The sequence below is a fragment of the Rhizophagus irregularis genome, chromosome 22, assembly GCF_026210795.1.
Source record: "Rhizophagus irregularis chromosome 22, complete sequence".
Lineage (NCBI taxonomy): Eukaryota > Fungi > Glomeromycota > Glomeromycetes > Glomerales > Glomeraceae > Rhizophagus > Rhizophagus irregularis.
The window spans coordinates 3,361,629-3,377,643 of NC_089450.1; the positions used below are offsets into that span (position 1 = coordinate 3,361,629).

The window sequence follows — 16,015 nt, forward strand, 5'->3', positions numbered from 1 at the left end:
TCGCTTTATATAATATTAAAATATCCTCTTTTAGTATAGTATATTTACATTAAAATTTCATTTATTTATTTATAATAATTGTAATTTGTTTTTAAATGTTCGTTTCTTTTAATAAAATCCCATATTTTCTAACAATTTAAATGAAATCTAATCTGATTTACATATTAATCACTCCATCTTTAAAATATACACTTTTACAAATAACTATATTATATAACCTCAAAATTTATTTAAAAATTTTATACTTCTTCTTATTGTATCTTATTTTTGCATATAACATTTTTTCAAAAATATTGAAGCCGATCATATTATTGTAATCTTGGCTCACAAGTCACAATATAATAATTTCTTATCTCTTTGAGATAATTTTATGATAACCACTTAGAAAGTGTTTGAGATATACATGTAATAGAAATACATGTTTGTACAAGCGTATTTATTTGGAAAAAATGATGCAGCATCATTTATTAATTTATCAATACGACAAAAATAAAAAACAACAATAAAATTATTAATATTTACTCCAAACTTTGAGAATGTCCCATATCATACATCCCTATTATAAGAGACTGAGAAAGAATTAAGAGGTGATATGCCAACCGACATCATCAACTAAAGTAAAAACTAGGGAAACGGTAACCGTTACAAAGTCCGGAGCTTATCACGTTGGAAATGATACAATAACATGAAAGGACAAACAAAGAAAAAAGCAAGCCGATATATTTAATTCATTTTATTTTGATTCACTTTATTTCGCATTTGTTGTAAATTTGTACAAAAATAATTTATTTTGTTTCATATTTGTTATAAAATTTTACAAACATAATAAAATTCTATCTATTTGGGCACGTTAAAAAACTTTAACATCAAAAATTTTAAAATATAAAAAATGGAATAAAAAATTATTATTGATCTAATATAAACAGATCGAGATATTTTCAATTTTTCATAGCACATTTGTGATATACGTAAATACCGTATATGAAGAACCGATCAAAGGACAATAGGACATTTTTGTACCACCTCATCTAAACATGTATAGTCCTGGATCTCTACGCTCCGGACTAACTAAACGATCTATTAGTTTTGTATAACTATAATTCAAAATAACGGTTAGTCAAAATCCTACGCAAATTAAATGGAAAACTAAATTTAACTCTTAATTCTACTATAATACTATTTTTTTTACTATGGTCCAAGGGGGGTGCACTTAGAGAGGTGTTAGTGTATTATATTTCGTTTTTGTAGCAACTTGAATTTTTTTTTACTTTCATCTTGAATTTTCCATTCAATTAAACTTCAAAAGAGTTTTTACAAGCGTGATATATCTGATATGTTAACAATCGATAATTCGGATATTAGGTCCAGATCAACACATATCGCAAAAACTATCTTATGCAACAATACATGTGCATTACCTTTTTGCATCTAGGTTAATTAAAAATAATAAATTCGCCAAATAATATAACGATAATAAAGTTTAAATATATTAAAATACTAATAATAGTCTTTATATAAAATAGATACATGACAAAAGTTAACATAAGCCTGAGTTCATCATAAAAGGGTTGTACGGTATACTTGTAGTGATGAGCATAAGGGTGGCTGAGGTATACCACTTGGGTCACTATCATATGTATGGTGACCACCTTATCGCAACTACGGAACGGAGACTAGGTAACCTTCGTCTTTACATCCAAACCTACTCACCCACGATGATGGTCACGCTTCTTAGGAGCGCATGCTTACCTTATAAATAGATGATGGTCTACCATGAATTTCAACTATTCTTCTTTAATTACAAGTATAATAAAACAATAAATGGAATCTATAAAATAGTAAGAAAAAAAAGTCGTTAGTATGGCTGGTACCAGGTGGAAGAACCACCACCATACGCGTAAAAAAAAAGTCTCCAGAAAGGTGATGGTATCATACTACTCAAGTGGAGACCCTAGAACTTGCACAATAAAGATTTTTTTTTTGTTTTTTTTTGTTAAATTTTTTTTTCTTTTTTTTCATTTCTTTTCATTTCTTTTTACTTTTTTTTCTATTTTTTTTTCTTTATTTTTTCATTTTCATTTTCATTTTTTTTTTATATTTTTTTTTCTTTTATTTTCTATTTTTTTCTTTATTTTTTCATTTTCATTGTTTTCTTCACTTTTTTTTCTTTTTTTTTGTCATTTTTTTTAACCTCTACTGTAATGGTCCTTTGGGATACCACTGACAATATGACACCATGCATACGAGCCAGGTGCATAGGCTAACCCTCCTCCAGGAAAGCCAGTTTCTCATATATACTCCCTTTCAACTTTTTTTATCTGTAAGCCTGTATCATTAAAACTATGCAAGCAGGGAGCGCATGCTTACCTTAATATTGGTCTACCGTAAATCTTAATTTGTAAATACAATCCATACCGTATTACATTCTTTCATCTTCGGTAGAAAATTCAAGATTATATTCTTTATTTTCAACCTGACCTTAAACATTGAGTTTGAGTATTGTTTTATATTGCTTGTTATTTCATTGCCAACCAAGAAAGAATTGTCACGAGTCTTGCCTGGAAATAATAAAAATAAAAAAAAAAAATCATATTGAATATATTTTCATAAAATAATAAAATGTATTTTTCTAATATCGAAAAACAAAAGAAGACCTAAAGAACCTATCCGGTAAAAGGTATTCTTGGTTTATTAGTTTCATCTGAAGAGTTACCTATCGAAGAGAGAGTTCGTAAAAAGGAAAAATTTCATATTGAATATATTTTTCCATAAAGTACGAGTTTAATTTCTCTAAGTTCGTGAGTTCGTGAGTTTGTTATATAAATATATTTATTTGGTTTTTGATAAAGAAACGAAAAATGAAGTATTGAGAATATATTTTCCATAAAGTATGGAATATATTCCATACTTTAATTTTCTGAGTGAGTTCGTTATATGAATATGTTTGAAGTTTTTGAAAAAAAAATGAAAAATGAAGTATTGAGAAATTTGAGGGAGTTTGGGACTTTGGGGTATATTTATACTTTTTAAAAACCTTTTACACAGTAGATGATATGGGAACTTCGATGTACAAAATTTACAAGATCAAGATTTTTTTACTATATTGTTTCATAAAGGAAATAATGACTCATAAAATCTTGAATCTTGATAAAAAACTCCTTTTTTTTTAAAAAAAAAGTAATAAAAAAAGTAAAAAAAAAGCTTAATATTCATGAGTCATTACAAATATTTAAAGGGGTATATCGATCGTGATTTATCATATCGATCGATTCCTAATTTTCTAATGTATTTAATTAGATCTGGAAACTAGTAATATGAATCTTTTTATTAAACTACTAAACTACCATCAAATTAAAAAAACTTTTTTATTTATAAATTGCGTAATATCACTAGAATCATTTCTCTTACATTAATCAGTTACAAGATTTGTTTCATAAAGGAAATAAAATCTTGAATCTTGATAAAAAAAAATCTGATCTTGATAAAAAAAATCTCTTTTTTAAAAAAAAGTTAAAAAAAATGTAAAAAAATGTAAAAAAAAGTTTAATACTGAAAATTCTCATATATTTATTTATAGGGGTATATCGATCATGAGTCACATTTATCACATCGATCGATTCCTAATTTTCTATGTATTAGATCTGGAAACTAGTAATATGAACCCTTTTAACTTCAAGATTATCATGTAATATCAGATACCGTTATATGTATGGTTTTTGAATAAATTTACATGTTAGGTAGTTGTAAAGTTTGGAACATATGGATATGACTTTAATTATCCGGGTCTTATGAGACAGATAAACTTTTTTTATTTTTTTTCACTCGAATAAATATATATTTCCGCAGCAATAATATTAAATGTCTGAAAAGAATGAATGGCTTAACTGGATTGTAGAAGCAATTTCTAAAAAGCACATTGGCCATAAACATTTTAAAAATATTGAAGAAATTTGTACCGATGCTTTCAGAAGAGTTTACCGTGCTAAATGAAAACAAATCTCTTCGTAATACTAAGTAAGTGTAACGTCGCTATATCAAATCGAATCACGTGATTGAAAGTTGCCATTAAAAGAGTTTTCTTTTCTAGATTGAAATCCAACGTAAAGTTACTTTTACAAATAATAAGATATAATTGAAACTTGATGACCTAACTGCGAAGTTTAACAAGGACTAAATATTTCTATACAGTCTTGTGATGTATAATTGTATATAGAGGTTATAAAAGTTACTCACGCGTAATGTAACACATAATCTTGATGTATGACTCATGAGTAAATGAGTATAATATAAATATATCTCATTACCTCTAATTTTTTTTATCTTTTTTTTTCGTCTTTTTTTTAGGTCTACCTTTTCTCTGTCTAGGTCTTCTCTTTATTAGGTCTTCTCTTAGGCCCCTTTTCTTTACGTCTTCCTTTAGGTATGTGGGTTGGGAGTGTGGGTTTGTGTGTATGTTTGTGTATTTCCTCCCTTTTCGTATTTTCGTATTCCCCTTTTCCTTTCGTATTCCCCTTTCCCTTTCGTATTCCCCTTTCCCTGTCGTATTCCCCTTTCCCTTTCGTATTCCCCTTCCCTTTCGTATTCCCCTTTCCCTTTCGTATTCCCCTTTCCCTCTTTCCCTGTTGTATTCCCCTTTCCCTTTCGTATTCCCCTTTCCCTGTCGTATTCCCCTTTCCCTGTCGTATTCCCCTTTCCCTGTCGTTCTCCCCTTCCCTTTCGTATTCCCCTTTCCCTTTCGTATTCCCCTTTCCCTTTCGTATTCCCCTTTCCCTTTCGTATTCCCCTTTCCCTGTCGTTCTCCCCTTCCCTTTCGTATTCCCCTTTCCCTTTCGTATTCCCCTTTCCTTTTCGTATTCCCTTTCCCTTTCGTATTCCCCTTTCCCTGTCGTATTCCCCTTTCCCTTTCGTATTCCCCTTTCCCTTTCGTATTCCCCTTTCCCTTCCGTATTCCCCTTTCCCTTCCGTATTCCCCTTTCCCTTCCGTATTCCCCTTTCCCTTTCGTATTCCCCTTTCCCTTTCGTATTCCCCTTTCCCTTTCGTATTCCCATTTCCCTGTCGTTCTCCCCTTCCCTTTCGTATTCCCCTTTCCCTCCTGATCAATGTTGCTGCACCTCAACGTGGTGATCAGGTGACAACAAGTTTTTAAAAGACTTGGCTAAGTCAGCAACAAATAATAATTACGTCTAAATTGATTTTTACAAACATTTTTATATTTATATTAATTTTTTTTTTCATTTATAATTTCATCTTACTGTAACTTGTGTTCAACATTTTCATAACCATTTCTTTCTATTAGGCCGGGCAAAAAAAAACTTTAGATTCTCGTGACCCGGCCGGGTCAGTTTTTCGAAAAATGGGAAATTTTTTTTTATAGTAAAAAATTTTATAACGTGATTATAAGTTATTGGCCAATGTGGCGTAAAAAAATTTTACATATAAAAAAATTTTACAAATATAAAAAAAAATGCCGGCCGGCCGGGTCATTTTTAAAATTTTATGTCCCGAGAATCTAAAAATTTTTTTTGCCCGGCCTTATATGAATTAAGTAAAATAAATTAGTGTCAGTTACAGTATACTTGCTCTTTGGCCAGATATATAGTAAGTAACAAGTGGAAAAAAATGGGGAGGGTAAAAAAAAGGAAAATTGCAGTTACTTACGTAAACAAGCTTTAAGAAGCGAGATCAGAAGTGATCATCATCGCGGGTGAGTAGGTTTGGATGTTGAGACGAAGGTTACCTAGTCTCCGTTATTCCGTAGTTGCGATAAGGTGGTCATGGGCATAAGGGTGGCCGAGGTATACCACTTTGGTCAGTACCGTAGCCCCACGAAATTGCTAATAAAAGTTCGGATCCTGTAAGGATTCAGAAAGCTAATAACCTTCTATTGTCCCTATATGGGAAATGTCCTTCGCAATAATCTTCTAGATAATTGTGATTGCTCACAACAAGGAAGTCTCAACTTTTAGTCGTTCTTCTGAAGATCTTTTAGATCGTATTGTGATTTTGACATCCATACTTATGCTAAAAGCGATGTTTATGTCATGATTTGGTTTAAACATCTGAAGATTTAAGGAAAATTATTTCGAAATGATCGTATAGCACTTATGAACAAATACTAAATTTGTTCATTGACGAGATTCAACAAAGAAAAATCGAAAAAAATCTGACAATTGCATTCAGAAATTTAGATTCATATGAAAGTAATAAGCAATTCAAATGTAATTTACTGACGTAAGTCTTATCACTACTGATCAGGGGTGAAGCTGAAAATTCTGACCGAAAAGTTCAGAAAGATTCGAGCAGGTCACTTGGGCACGGCGTGCTACTGTTTGGGAACATGATGCCTTATTGATAATGAAGGTGTATACCTGGTAGACAAATTTGATGAATTCGCGACGTCGGTCAATATCAGAAATTATAAGATCATTAATTTCGTTTAAGGTAATAACCAACATTGCAGTATTTTTATTGTAAATTTTAAATAATATCTTTGAAATTTTTCTTTTATCGCAGAATCACGTTATAAATCTTCGCGACAATATACAAAATCTGTTCGATGGAAAGCGCCGATTCATACAGAAATCTCGTCATTATGGTAAAATTGCTACCAAGACATCCCTAAATCACTCAAGAAAAAAAATAGTTTTTTTAATTATCGTTATTGTACAACAAAGTTAAAAAATTCGCGATCTTATTGTATACCCAAAATAAAGCTTTGTTGTACTTAAATCCTCATTTGATTTTTTTAGGATTTCACTACTTGAAGCTTCACCCACACTGGCTTGTATTTTACATGCTTGTAATTTACTTTCGAAAGGTTTTACGTTTGGACTAACTGAAGGATTAAGAATTTTTTTAAAAAAATAATTTTTACCAACATGATTTTTGTACATATAAATACAATCTTTATAAGGCATTAATATATAATATTTATATACTTGTAGCCGAAACCTCCCAAAAATATGGCTGAACCCGAAACTCCGAAACCCAAGTCCGAAACTAATGCCGAAATCCCGAAACCCTTGCCGAAACTTTATATAGGCCGAAACTATCTTTTTTTATTATAGGCTGAAAGTCCGAAACTTACAAAACCATTTTTAATTTATTTTTATTATAGCAGATATTATTATTTATTAATTAATTATCAAATTTATACATTATTATTATTAGTGCGCTAAAATGCTAAATTGTAAAAATTAAATTACTATTTACTACTTATTTACTAAAATAAAAAAAAGTTATAACTGTGAATTTTAAATTTCATTATCATCCACTTCTTTGGTTATTAATACCTCAGTATAAAATCTTCACGTTCTGGAGCCAAAACATTCCCATATCTTGCTAATAAGATGCACTCTTTAAAGAACCGATCAACTTCTAACTAAAAAATTTAATTAAATCCTTAATAGATTATACCATTAGTGTTTATTATTATAAGAGAATAAGGAGAAGTCACATTCTTTGTTGATTTATTATTTAAATAATCCAACAAATATCTTGTGTGACGTGCAACAATACCCTAATTATTTTATAAGTTTTAAACACCCTCTATTAATAGTAAAAATTCGCGTAATAGGAGGGGGGAGGGAGGACAGGACCAAACCTCCGAAATTTGCAAGATACCCGGGTACTATGGCCCTACGCATTTTTTCAGGGCCGGGATTACAATAATGTCAGTCAGCTACTAAAATAAGTAATAAAATTCCGACCAACATTATCGAAAGTTATCTAAAAAAGGAAAGATTTTCATGGTTATTTCTTGTTACCTATTCAGTATTGCTCGGGGGTCCTGTTTCGGTTTCGGGAAATGGTTTTTGAAACTAATCTGTCCGAATCCGAAACCAAAACTAGGTCGAAGGTTTCGGCTACGAGTATAACTGTATAACTGACAATTAACATATATATACAATAGTTTTGTTTACTAAAATTAATCTTCATTTTCTCAAGTATCACAAGGATTATAAACTCTGTTTTCAAAGAGAATTAGTTTATTAAGATACCAATTGACAAATCTTTGTTATGAAATAGTATAACATTTCCTTTAATTCTAAATTTAGTAGATCTCATCTCGTTTTATAGTCGTGGATTTGAAAACTTAATCAAAATTAAAATAAGATTATTAATACTTAGTGCGCATTAATAAATTGTCCTATTTTAGATAAGAATTTATCTAATGAATTACAAATAAGTTAAAAGAAAGAATTTTTTATTATTGATTTATCGGAGTAATCTTTGTGACTGACCGATTCGGGCCGAGATATTTTTGTAAGAAAATTCACATATGTTTACTTTATTGTTACTTTCTAAGTTTAGAAGTTTATTAAGTTTATTTCGATTTATATGGGTATATAAATGCAATATTTTCGAAATAACATTCCTCAAGAAAATACATTTCAACTAATAACAGACAATAAAAAAAATGGGTTTACAAATAACTAAATGTTGTTTCTGCATTCCATTGAAAGCTGGTGTTATAATTATATCATTACTTTGGCTTGTAAGTTTTCCATAATTTTTTCTATCAAGTTCAATAGCAATTGAATTTTATATTAACAATACATTCAAAATTATTTTTTTTATTTTTATTTTTTTTGTCGTTTTAAAAGTTCATAGGATTATTCTTTACTATATTCAGAGTTTTGGGCCTTAAACGGTATATACAGGATAAAGGATTAAAAGAAGTTTGTAAGTCCTTTATTTTAATTCGCTCAAAATTATTTTTTTTTTAAAAAAAAAATATATAAAATAATTATTTCAGCAGAGGAAGGCTCTACTATCTTTACATTTGAAATCATGGTTATGGCCCTTGATGTATATGCTACACTCGGAGCAACATTTGGGTTGTACGCTGTAATTTTTTCGGTATGATGTAATGGAAGAAATTAAAAGATTTTCTCTTTTCAGAATGAAATTAAGCTAAAACTTAACATAATTTTATTTAGAAAAAGTATAGAATGTTGAAGTTATACTCTACACTTGGTTTCATCGCAGCAGGAATTGAAGTTATAATAGGTATAGCAGTAATTGTTAATTCAATAGTATTCGGATGTACAAAAGGAGAAAATTCGTATGATTGTAGATCAACCATACGAAATTGTTTTTGAAATTCTTTTCTCGGTACGTATTAATTTAATATTTTTCTTTTTTAAGAAAAAAATTATTTTTTATAAACTAAAATATATTTATTTTCTATTATGATATTAGGTGTACTCTTCTTTAACAATTTCATCTTATGCATGTAGAAAAAAGGAAAAAGAAGCAGCAGCTGTTAGAAATTTAAATGAATCATCCGATCAAACTAACCATAATTTTGTAGTCGTATTAAATTAAAAAAGATACATATATTGTATTTTCTCTAAACTTCTGCGTTATTATAATGAGATAACACATTAAACAATTAACATATATTAAAATATCTTATTTTATATATTTTATAGTAAAAATTAGCAAACAATTATCATATATTAAATATCATATTTTATATTTTATAGTAAAAATTAGTAAACAATTATCATATATTAAAATATCTTATTTTATATATTTTTATAGTAAAAATTAGGCATTTAATGCGGGTCAGAGTGCCGAATGTTTATAATATTTAATAATTAATAAAAACAGAAATCATTATTTAATCAAATTGTAATTTCTTTTATTGTCATTATATTTATTTTCACGAATGGTATACGATTTGTGAGTTGTGACCGTTCTAGTCATAAAATCAATACAATGAATTATAATAATGAAAATCAAACTATTTAAATATATAAAAGGAAAATAAATTTTAAATATCATAAAAATATATGAAATTATAATAATAATTAAGAATTTATAAAAAATATGTAAAAAAAAATCACATACTACTATTTAAAAGGTAATGATTTTGGGAGACGGGAGGTAGTGTAACCGGTCAAATTTTTTTTGCATAATAGTTTTTTTATTGCCCAGTTGTTCGGTCTATACATTTGACAGCGCCATGGTAATTAAAAAAATGTTTATCATAATAGACATACTGTTGATATCCTAGTATGTGATAATAGCCACATAATAGTCACATGCAAAGTGACGCTATATTGGAAAGTGGATGATTCTCATTTTATCAATGGATTTACTTCAAATTTTTCTGCTGTACCACATAATTTTAATTTAATATAATTAAAGTGTTAATTAAGTTATTAGGTTGTGATATACGCTTAAAGTAATTTCTCCCAATTACAGAATTAATACGGCCACGACCCATGAAAATTTGGGTATGCATTTAAAGAGAGAAATTTTATATGCTTTCTATACACTTGAGACTGAGTAAGAGGGTGCATTCAGAGAATAAATATATAATGCGTGCACTTGGAGAGAGTGCACTTAGATAGAATTGACTGTGCCACTTTTCAAAACAAATCTTCTCTCCTCTCAGAAAAAGATAATATCCAAGTAAAAATTTTTTAATGAGCGTCATAAAAATAGAAATATAAATCACGTATCACATAAATTATAAATTGAATGAACAAAAAGAAATTTTTAAAAAAAAATTTGATAGATAAATATCAAATATATAAATGTATAAAGCGAGTGACAGCGTGTCACATTAAATTTAAACAGTAAAATTCAATTTTTAACTATGTATAACATATCCATTATTTATGATGAAATAACAAGGATATAACAAGGATAAAAAAATCATGAATTTTATATGTGCAGTACCTTAATAATATGGGTAGGGATAATAAATTAACCGTTAATTATAAATTTGGCTAATTAACCTATTAGAATCAATTTACATAATTATATTAATTATATGTGGGGCTTGTTTACAAAAATACAGATTGAAGATCTTAATTAAATTTCCGATTTGTGTACCGATTTGATCCGAAAGATAGGTAGGTAGAATGGCGGTTTTCATCCAAATATTTGTCCAAAAACCAAACATTTGGCGTGTTAGATAGTTTTTTTATTTTATCATGTGAACATAATCTTTTAAAATCGATTATTCCCATCATGTTCATAATAATCCTTTTTAACGTAAAAATCAATGATTGAAAGTTGTACTGTATAATATTTCAATATTAGCGTTGAGCAAGTTAGAACGTTTTATTTAATAAAATCTTATAATGACATGTTTATACATTTACTAACATACTATATAAAACTGTAATAGAGACAATAATGTAAATCATAAAAAATCATAATCATTATAACCTTAAAATTTATCGGTCTTTTACATAAAAAAAAAAATCGTTGAAGAAACGATTGATAAAACCACAAAACCACCGTTTTAACGGGCTTTTTACATAAAAAAAAAATCGTTGAAAAACGATTGATAAAACCACAGAACCACCGTTTTAACGGTCTTTTACATAGAAAAAAAAAATCGTTGAAAAACGATTGATAAACCCACAAAACCACCGATTGATAACCACGAAAAATATGTAGAAAAGATTTCCATCACCTAAATATTCAAAATTAATTACCACATGCGATTAATAATTATTTATTTTTTTAAAAAAAGAACCATAAAAAATAATTTGCATACAGTAATTACCTAGTTTAAAATGAAAATCCATTGAAGAATTGGCTTATCATCTCGTTATTGACGATTTGACGAGGCATATTTGACATACGGTCCAACATATCTTGATTATCGATAGGGGTATTATTAAGTTGAGAACACTTTTGTTGTAACTTATTAATAATTCTTCTTCTCATAAGTTGGTTTTGTCTTTCCCTATTATTGACATTTCTTCTGCTCATAACATTGCTGTTAGTAGGCATGTTTAAGGCACCATTTTGGGTTGAAGACATTTTTATGTATTATTTTACTTAGAAAAAAAAAGAGAAACTAACGACTGAACCAACAATATAAAATTTTTTTTGCATAAAATTCTTGTATTTTATGGGGCTACTAAAAAAGTTAAGAGAACGCAACAAAAGGAAAAGTTTTTATGCATGTATTTATATACTTCTAGAATATAAAAAAGTCCATAAATCCATTATCACAATGATAATGATAATAACTAACGACTAACAAGTTGATAGATCAGGTACAAATCAATTAAGGTAATAACTATAATAATGTGATCATAATTGATTAATTATAAAGTATATCGGACATAATTTTTTTTAAAATGCAATATATATAATATATATGCAATATATGTAATATATATGTAATATATATTAATATATATCGGTCAAATAAATAGATAAATAGATAATATATATAATTGATCATTTGATTTGATTATATGCCAGAAGATTCACTTTTTAAGTGGTATATTAACACATATATATTCATATTGTGGGAAAATTATCATTAAATTTTATAATCGTATATAATATAATATATATATATAGTATATAATTTTTAGGCGTACAATATTTTTGATGAAATTTTACAAAAAAGGAATTATCCATCGTGTTACATGAGATTGTTAATAAAAATCGAACCACGCCGGCGCTCATCTATTTACATTTGAAAAATTTTTTAATTATGAGTTATTATTACTGATAAGCAAAAAAATATAAAAAAAAAAATAGTGAAACATTTATTTATTATATGATACAAAAAATTCGTATAACAAATTTGTACAACATGGTTTTTATTCAATTTTAAAAGTTACTTAATATGTTTAATCACATAAACAATTTTTCTCACTCCTTAGAAATAAAAAAATAAAATCATTTTACAGACTCAGGTAACCAGAAGATCCGAACATGATACCTTAAAACTTTAATAATTCTATTATTGGTAATGCACATATGTTAAAAGTTGAGATAACGGATGAAATGCACATAATAAAAAAAAAACATTTTAACGTTAGTTTTATAAATATTTACTGATTTTAAGATAATAGAAAAGTCATTATTATTGCTCATATGTTCTCTTTGTTTATTACTTTGTATCAAAAAATTTTTTAATTTCAGGAGAAAACAACAAAAAACACCATCTGTTATAAAAAAGCTCCTCTTTTTTAATCTTTTTCATTCCGTTTATATTAAAAAAAAAAATCTTGAAACATCAAATTAAAGCCATTATTCTTTAGAATGAGTCAATGAAAAATAATAAATAAAAAATTGAGTTTCCTTTTAAAAAAATCTATTTGTTTTACAAAGGAGTTATGTTTTTTTATTCTTGTAAAAGTCTCGTGATTAGTTATCCAATTTGTGTTTTTTTTTTGTCCCAAACGGAATAATACTATAAAGTCGCGTGACAAAATATTTAAAACTACAAATGTAACCATGCAAAACCGGTATTTTGAAAATCATTTCTTATTTGTGATACTAATAATTTAATTCACTCTTGATTTACATTCTTTTTCTGTTTTGGCAAAATGATTTACAATGCCTAATCTTTTCCATGTAGCAATATATCCTAAAAGTAGGAACTAGGAATTTCTTTTTCTGAGTTGTCACAACGATACTTTCACGTGATATATATTGTGGTGTAACAGATGCATGTCACAATTATCACATCACAAATTAGATGATTGCTAATGCCCTAAGGTGAATTATAGATGTCTCGTTACTATACAAAGCAAAAAATAAAACGTTAGCTAGGACCCAGAAATATATATATAGGGGTCAGGTGATGAAAAAATTTTTTTACTATGAGCTGTACGCATTTTTTCAGGGCCGGAATTATGATAATGCCAGTCGGTTACTATAATAGGAAATAATATTCTGACTGGCATTATCAAAAATTATCTAAAAAAGGAAAGATTTTCATGATTTTTTTAGTTCAAAATACGCAAACTCAAACCTGACCCTTTTATATATATTTCTGGGTCCTCGTTAGCTCTTTTAAGAGAAAAATAAAATATTTGACATGATTTTATACGAATTGCTCTTATTTTTCTCTCATTTATAGGTCACCTAAAATAATATATAATTTCATATAGAAAATAAAAAATAAACTAGCCGATGAGTCTGGCGTTTCTCCGAGTTGGCAGGTTTAATATTTTTGATATGGAGGCGTTACACAATTGAAAATAGGTGGCAGTGCATGATTTTAATAAAAAGGTTTATAATTTTATATTAACATGTATTGATATTAATTTATATAACAAATAATAAAAATTTTTAAAATAAAAATTCTAAATGATTGATTTAATTTATCATTGAACACTATACGCTGATTTAGTCAAAATTTTAATAGTACGGTGGATTGTTAGTTTTGTCAGCATCCTCTTGTTCCCTTTTTTTACGCGCATAAGCTGAAATTACCATAGCAAAGTATACCTATATTATAATAAAAAAGAAATTATTCCTTCTGATTAGAATGTTCTTTTTTTTTACAATAATAAAATAATTTTTTTTTTCACATACCACAAAAATTGTTACAATAATAGCAATAATAATAACATATGCTAATGATGCTGATGAAATATTATTAATTGTAGAAGAACATGTATCAGTTGCATAATTGGCAAATTGATTAGCAGTAGATGAAAATCCCTGTGGAAATTGGGAACACATTTTCTTCATTTCCTTATTTAATAGTGCAACAGCGGCAATATCTATTATATTACTTATAATTTGAATTGCTGCGATGATATAAGCTATTTTAGCATATATTTCCAACTTTCTTGGTTTATGCTAAATAAAAAAAAAATCATAAAATTAGTTTAATAGTAAGTTTTTTAAATAGAATAACGTTGCTAATAATACATACTGCACATAATACAACGATTAATCCAAATGCTGCACCAATTGTAACTAATGCGTAAAGAATAACTGATACAATAATAAATGCACGAAGATTTTGGAATAGTCCAACCGAGAATACTCCATTATTTGGTATTGCTATGGCAAGACTAGCAATACCTTTTGCAGTTTGATAAGCTCCAAACAACTTTTTTTTTTAATTATGTAAAAAGTAATTTATTATTGAAAAAAAGCATTATAAATATTATAAATATACAATTTACTACTTACAATCCATATTATCGATATGATTATTACTCCTATTCTTAACGGAATACAATAACAACACTTATTTATGGCCATTCTCAGACTTTTGTGAGTGCGTTAAAAGTTATCAAATAAATAAATATTTATTAAAAAAAAAATTTAATTCGGTAAAAAAATTATTACGGTATTTATAAAAAATCACAAAAATAAAAAATAGAATTACAAGTCCTTTAATTCACTAATTACGATCCTATTACGACATCTTACACATCTTACATCATGTGCTACGCACATACTATGATTAAGTTCGGCCGGAATTAGAAGTAGGTCTGAAAAGCCATACCGCCATACCATATAAGGGTTAATAACGTCAATCTTTGACAACAAATGAAATTTATTTCTTTTTGACCTCCTAAGTTACCATTTAAGGGTTAACAATAACGATTAACGACTTCTTTTTAGAATTTCTTAACAAGTTTCTTTAATTAATTTTTGTGAATTGTTATCTATTACCTATTAGTGAGCTAATAATGTGAACGATAAAAAAAGGAATTCCTTATAATTAGAACTTGGAAACTTTTCCAAAAAAAAAAAAAATAAAGCCCACTCCCTATAAAAAAATTGGATACGTTTTTTATAAAGTTTTTATACGATTTTTTTTCCTTAGAAATAACGTATCATAATAGGATACGGAAAAATGCACAATTCCGTATCACTAAAAATATGGTTTGGATACGGAATTTGCACGGGATTTATATGGAATTTACATGATTTGATCACTGATTTTATCACGAAATTTATATGATTTCACTGAATTTACTATTTGTATTACAGTTTACTATAATTGTATTTACATAAATCTAATTTTACTTTATTAAATTAAATAAAAAATAAAAAATAAACAAAGTACAAATACATTATGAAAATTCCCTCCTTATTAAAACCACCTATTGCAACCAAAATTATCTATAAGTTCAGGTTCATTTGGAGTCAAACAACCTAAAAGAACAAAAAAAAAGATTGGAAACAAAACCCCCCCTCATATAGTATCTGCAATCGTCCAAGTCACCAAAGGTCAGCATTCCTACAAAAAAAGAAAGAGAACTCCAGAAT

The 16,015-nt window shown here is 27.8% G+C and overlaps 3 protein-coding genes across 3 annotated transcripts; 1 reads left to right on the forward strand and 2 right to left on the reverse strand.

Moving 5' to 3' along the window:
- Positions 1–8,420: 8,420 nt before the first annotated feature.
- Positions 8,421–9,331, forward strand: OCT59_014895 (uncharacterized protein; the record flags this gene model as incomplete). The annotated part of the gene is made up of 6 exons (XM_066150311.1): positions 8,421–8,498; positions 8,608–8,686; positions 8,760–8,863; positions 8,944–9,013; positions 9,081–9,118; positions 9,206–9,331. The coding sequence occupies 6 exons, from the start codon at positions 8,421–8,423 to the stop codon at positions 9,329–9,331; spliced, it is 495 nt and encodes a 164-aa protein (XP_066002489.1).
- A 2,003-nt stretch (positions 9,332–11,334) lies between these two features.
- On the reverse strand, positions 11,335–11,794 carry OCT59_014896 (uncharacterized protein; the record flags this gene model as incomplete). Its single annotated transcript, XM_066150312.1, has 3 exons — positions 11,335–11,441; positions 11,535–11,567; positions 11,614–11,794. The coding sequence occupies 3 exons, from the start codon at positions 11,792–11,794 to the stop codon at positions 11,335–11,337; spliced, it is 321 nt and encodes a 106-aa protein (XP_066002490.1).
- Positions 11,795–14,005: 2,211 nt separating this feature from the next.
- On the reverse strand, positions 14,006–15,052 carry OCT59_014897 (uncharacterized protein). The gene is made up of 4 exons (XM_025330016.2): positions 14,927–15,052; positions 14,664–14,843; positions 14,318–14,587; positions 14,006–14,230 (listed from the first exon to the last, which is right to left on the reverse strand). Exons 1-4 carry the CDS (start codon positions 14,996–14,998, stop codon positions 14,141–14,143), a joined length of 612 nt encoding a protein of 203 aa, XP_025186858.1. The 5' UTR covers positions 14,999–15,052; the 3' UTR covers positions 14,006–14,140.
- Positions 15,053–16,015: the final 963 nt, after the last annotated feature.

Excerpts from the sequence above, each read along its gene's own strand:
- OCT59_014897 (XM_025330016.2), bottom strand. The coding sequence starts at position 14,998 with ATGGCCATAAATAAGTGTTGTTATTGTATTCCGTTAAGAATAGGAGTA. Across the intron at positions 14,844-14,926 it reads TCATATCGATAATATGGATT|TTGTTTGGAGCTTATCAAAC; the intron begins GTAAGTAGTAAA and ends TAAAAAAAAAAG. Across the intron at positions 14,231-14,317 it reads TTATTGTAACAATTTTTGTG|GTATACTTTGCTATGGTAAT; the intron begins GTATGTGAAAAA and ends ATTATAATATAG.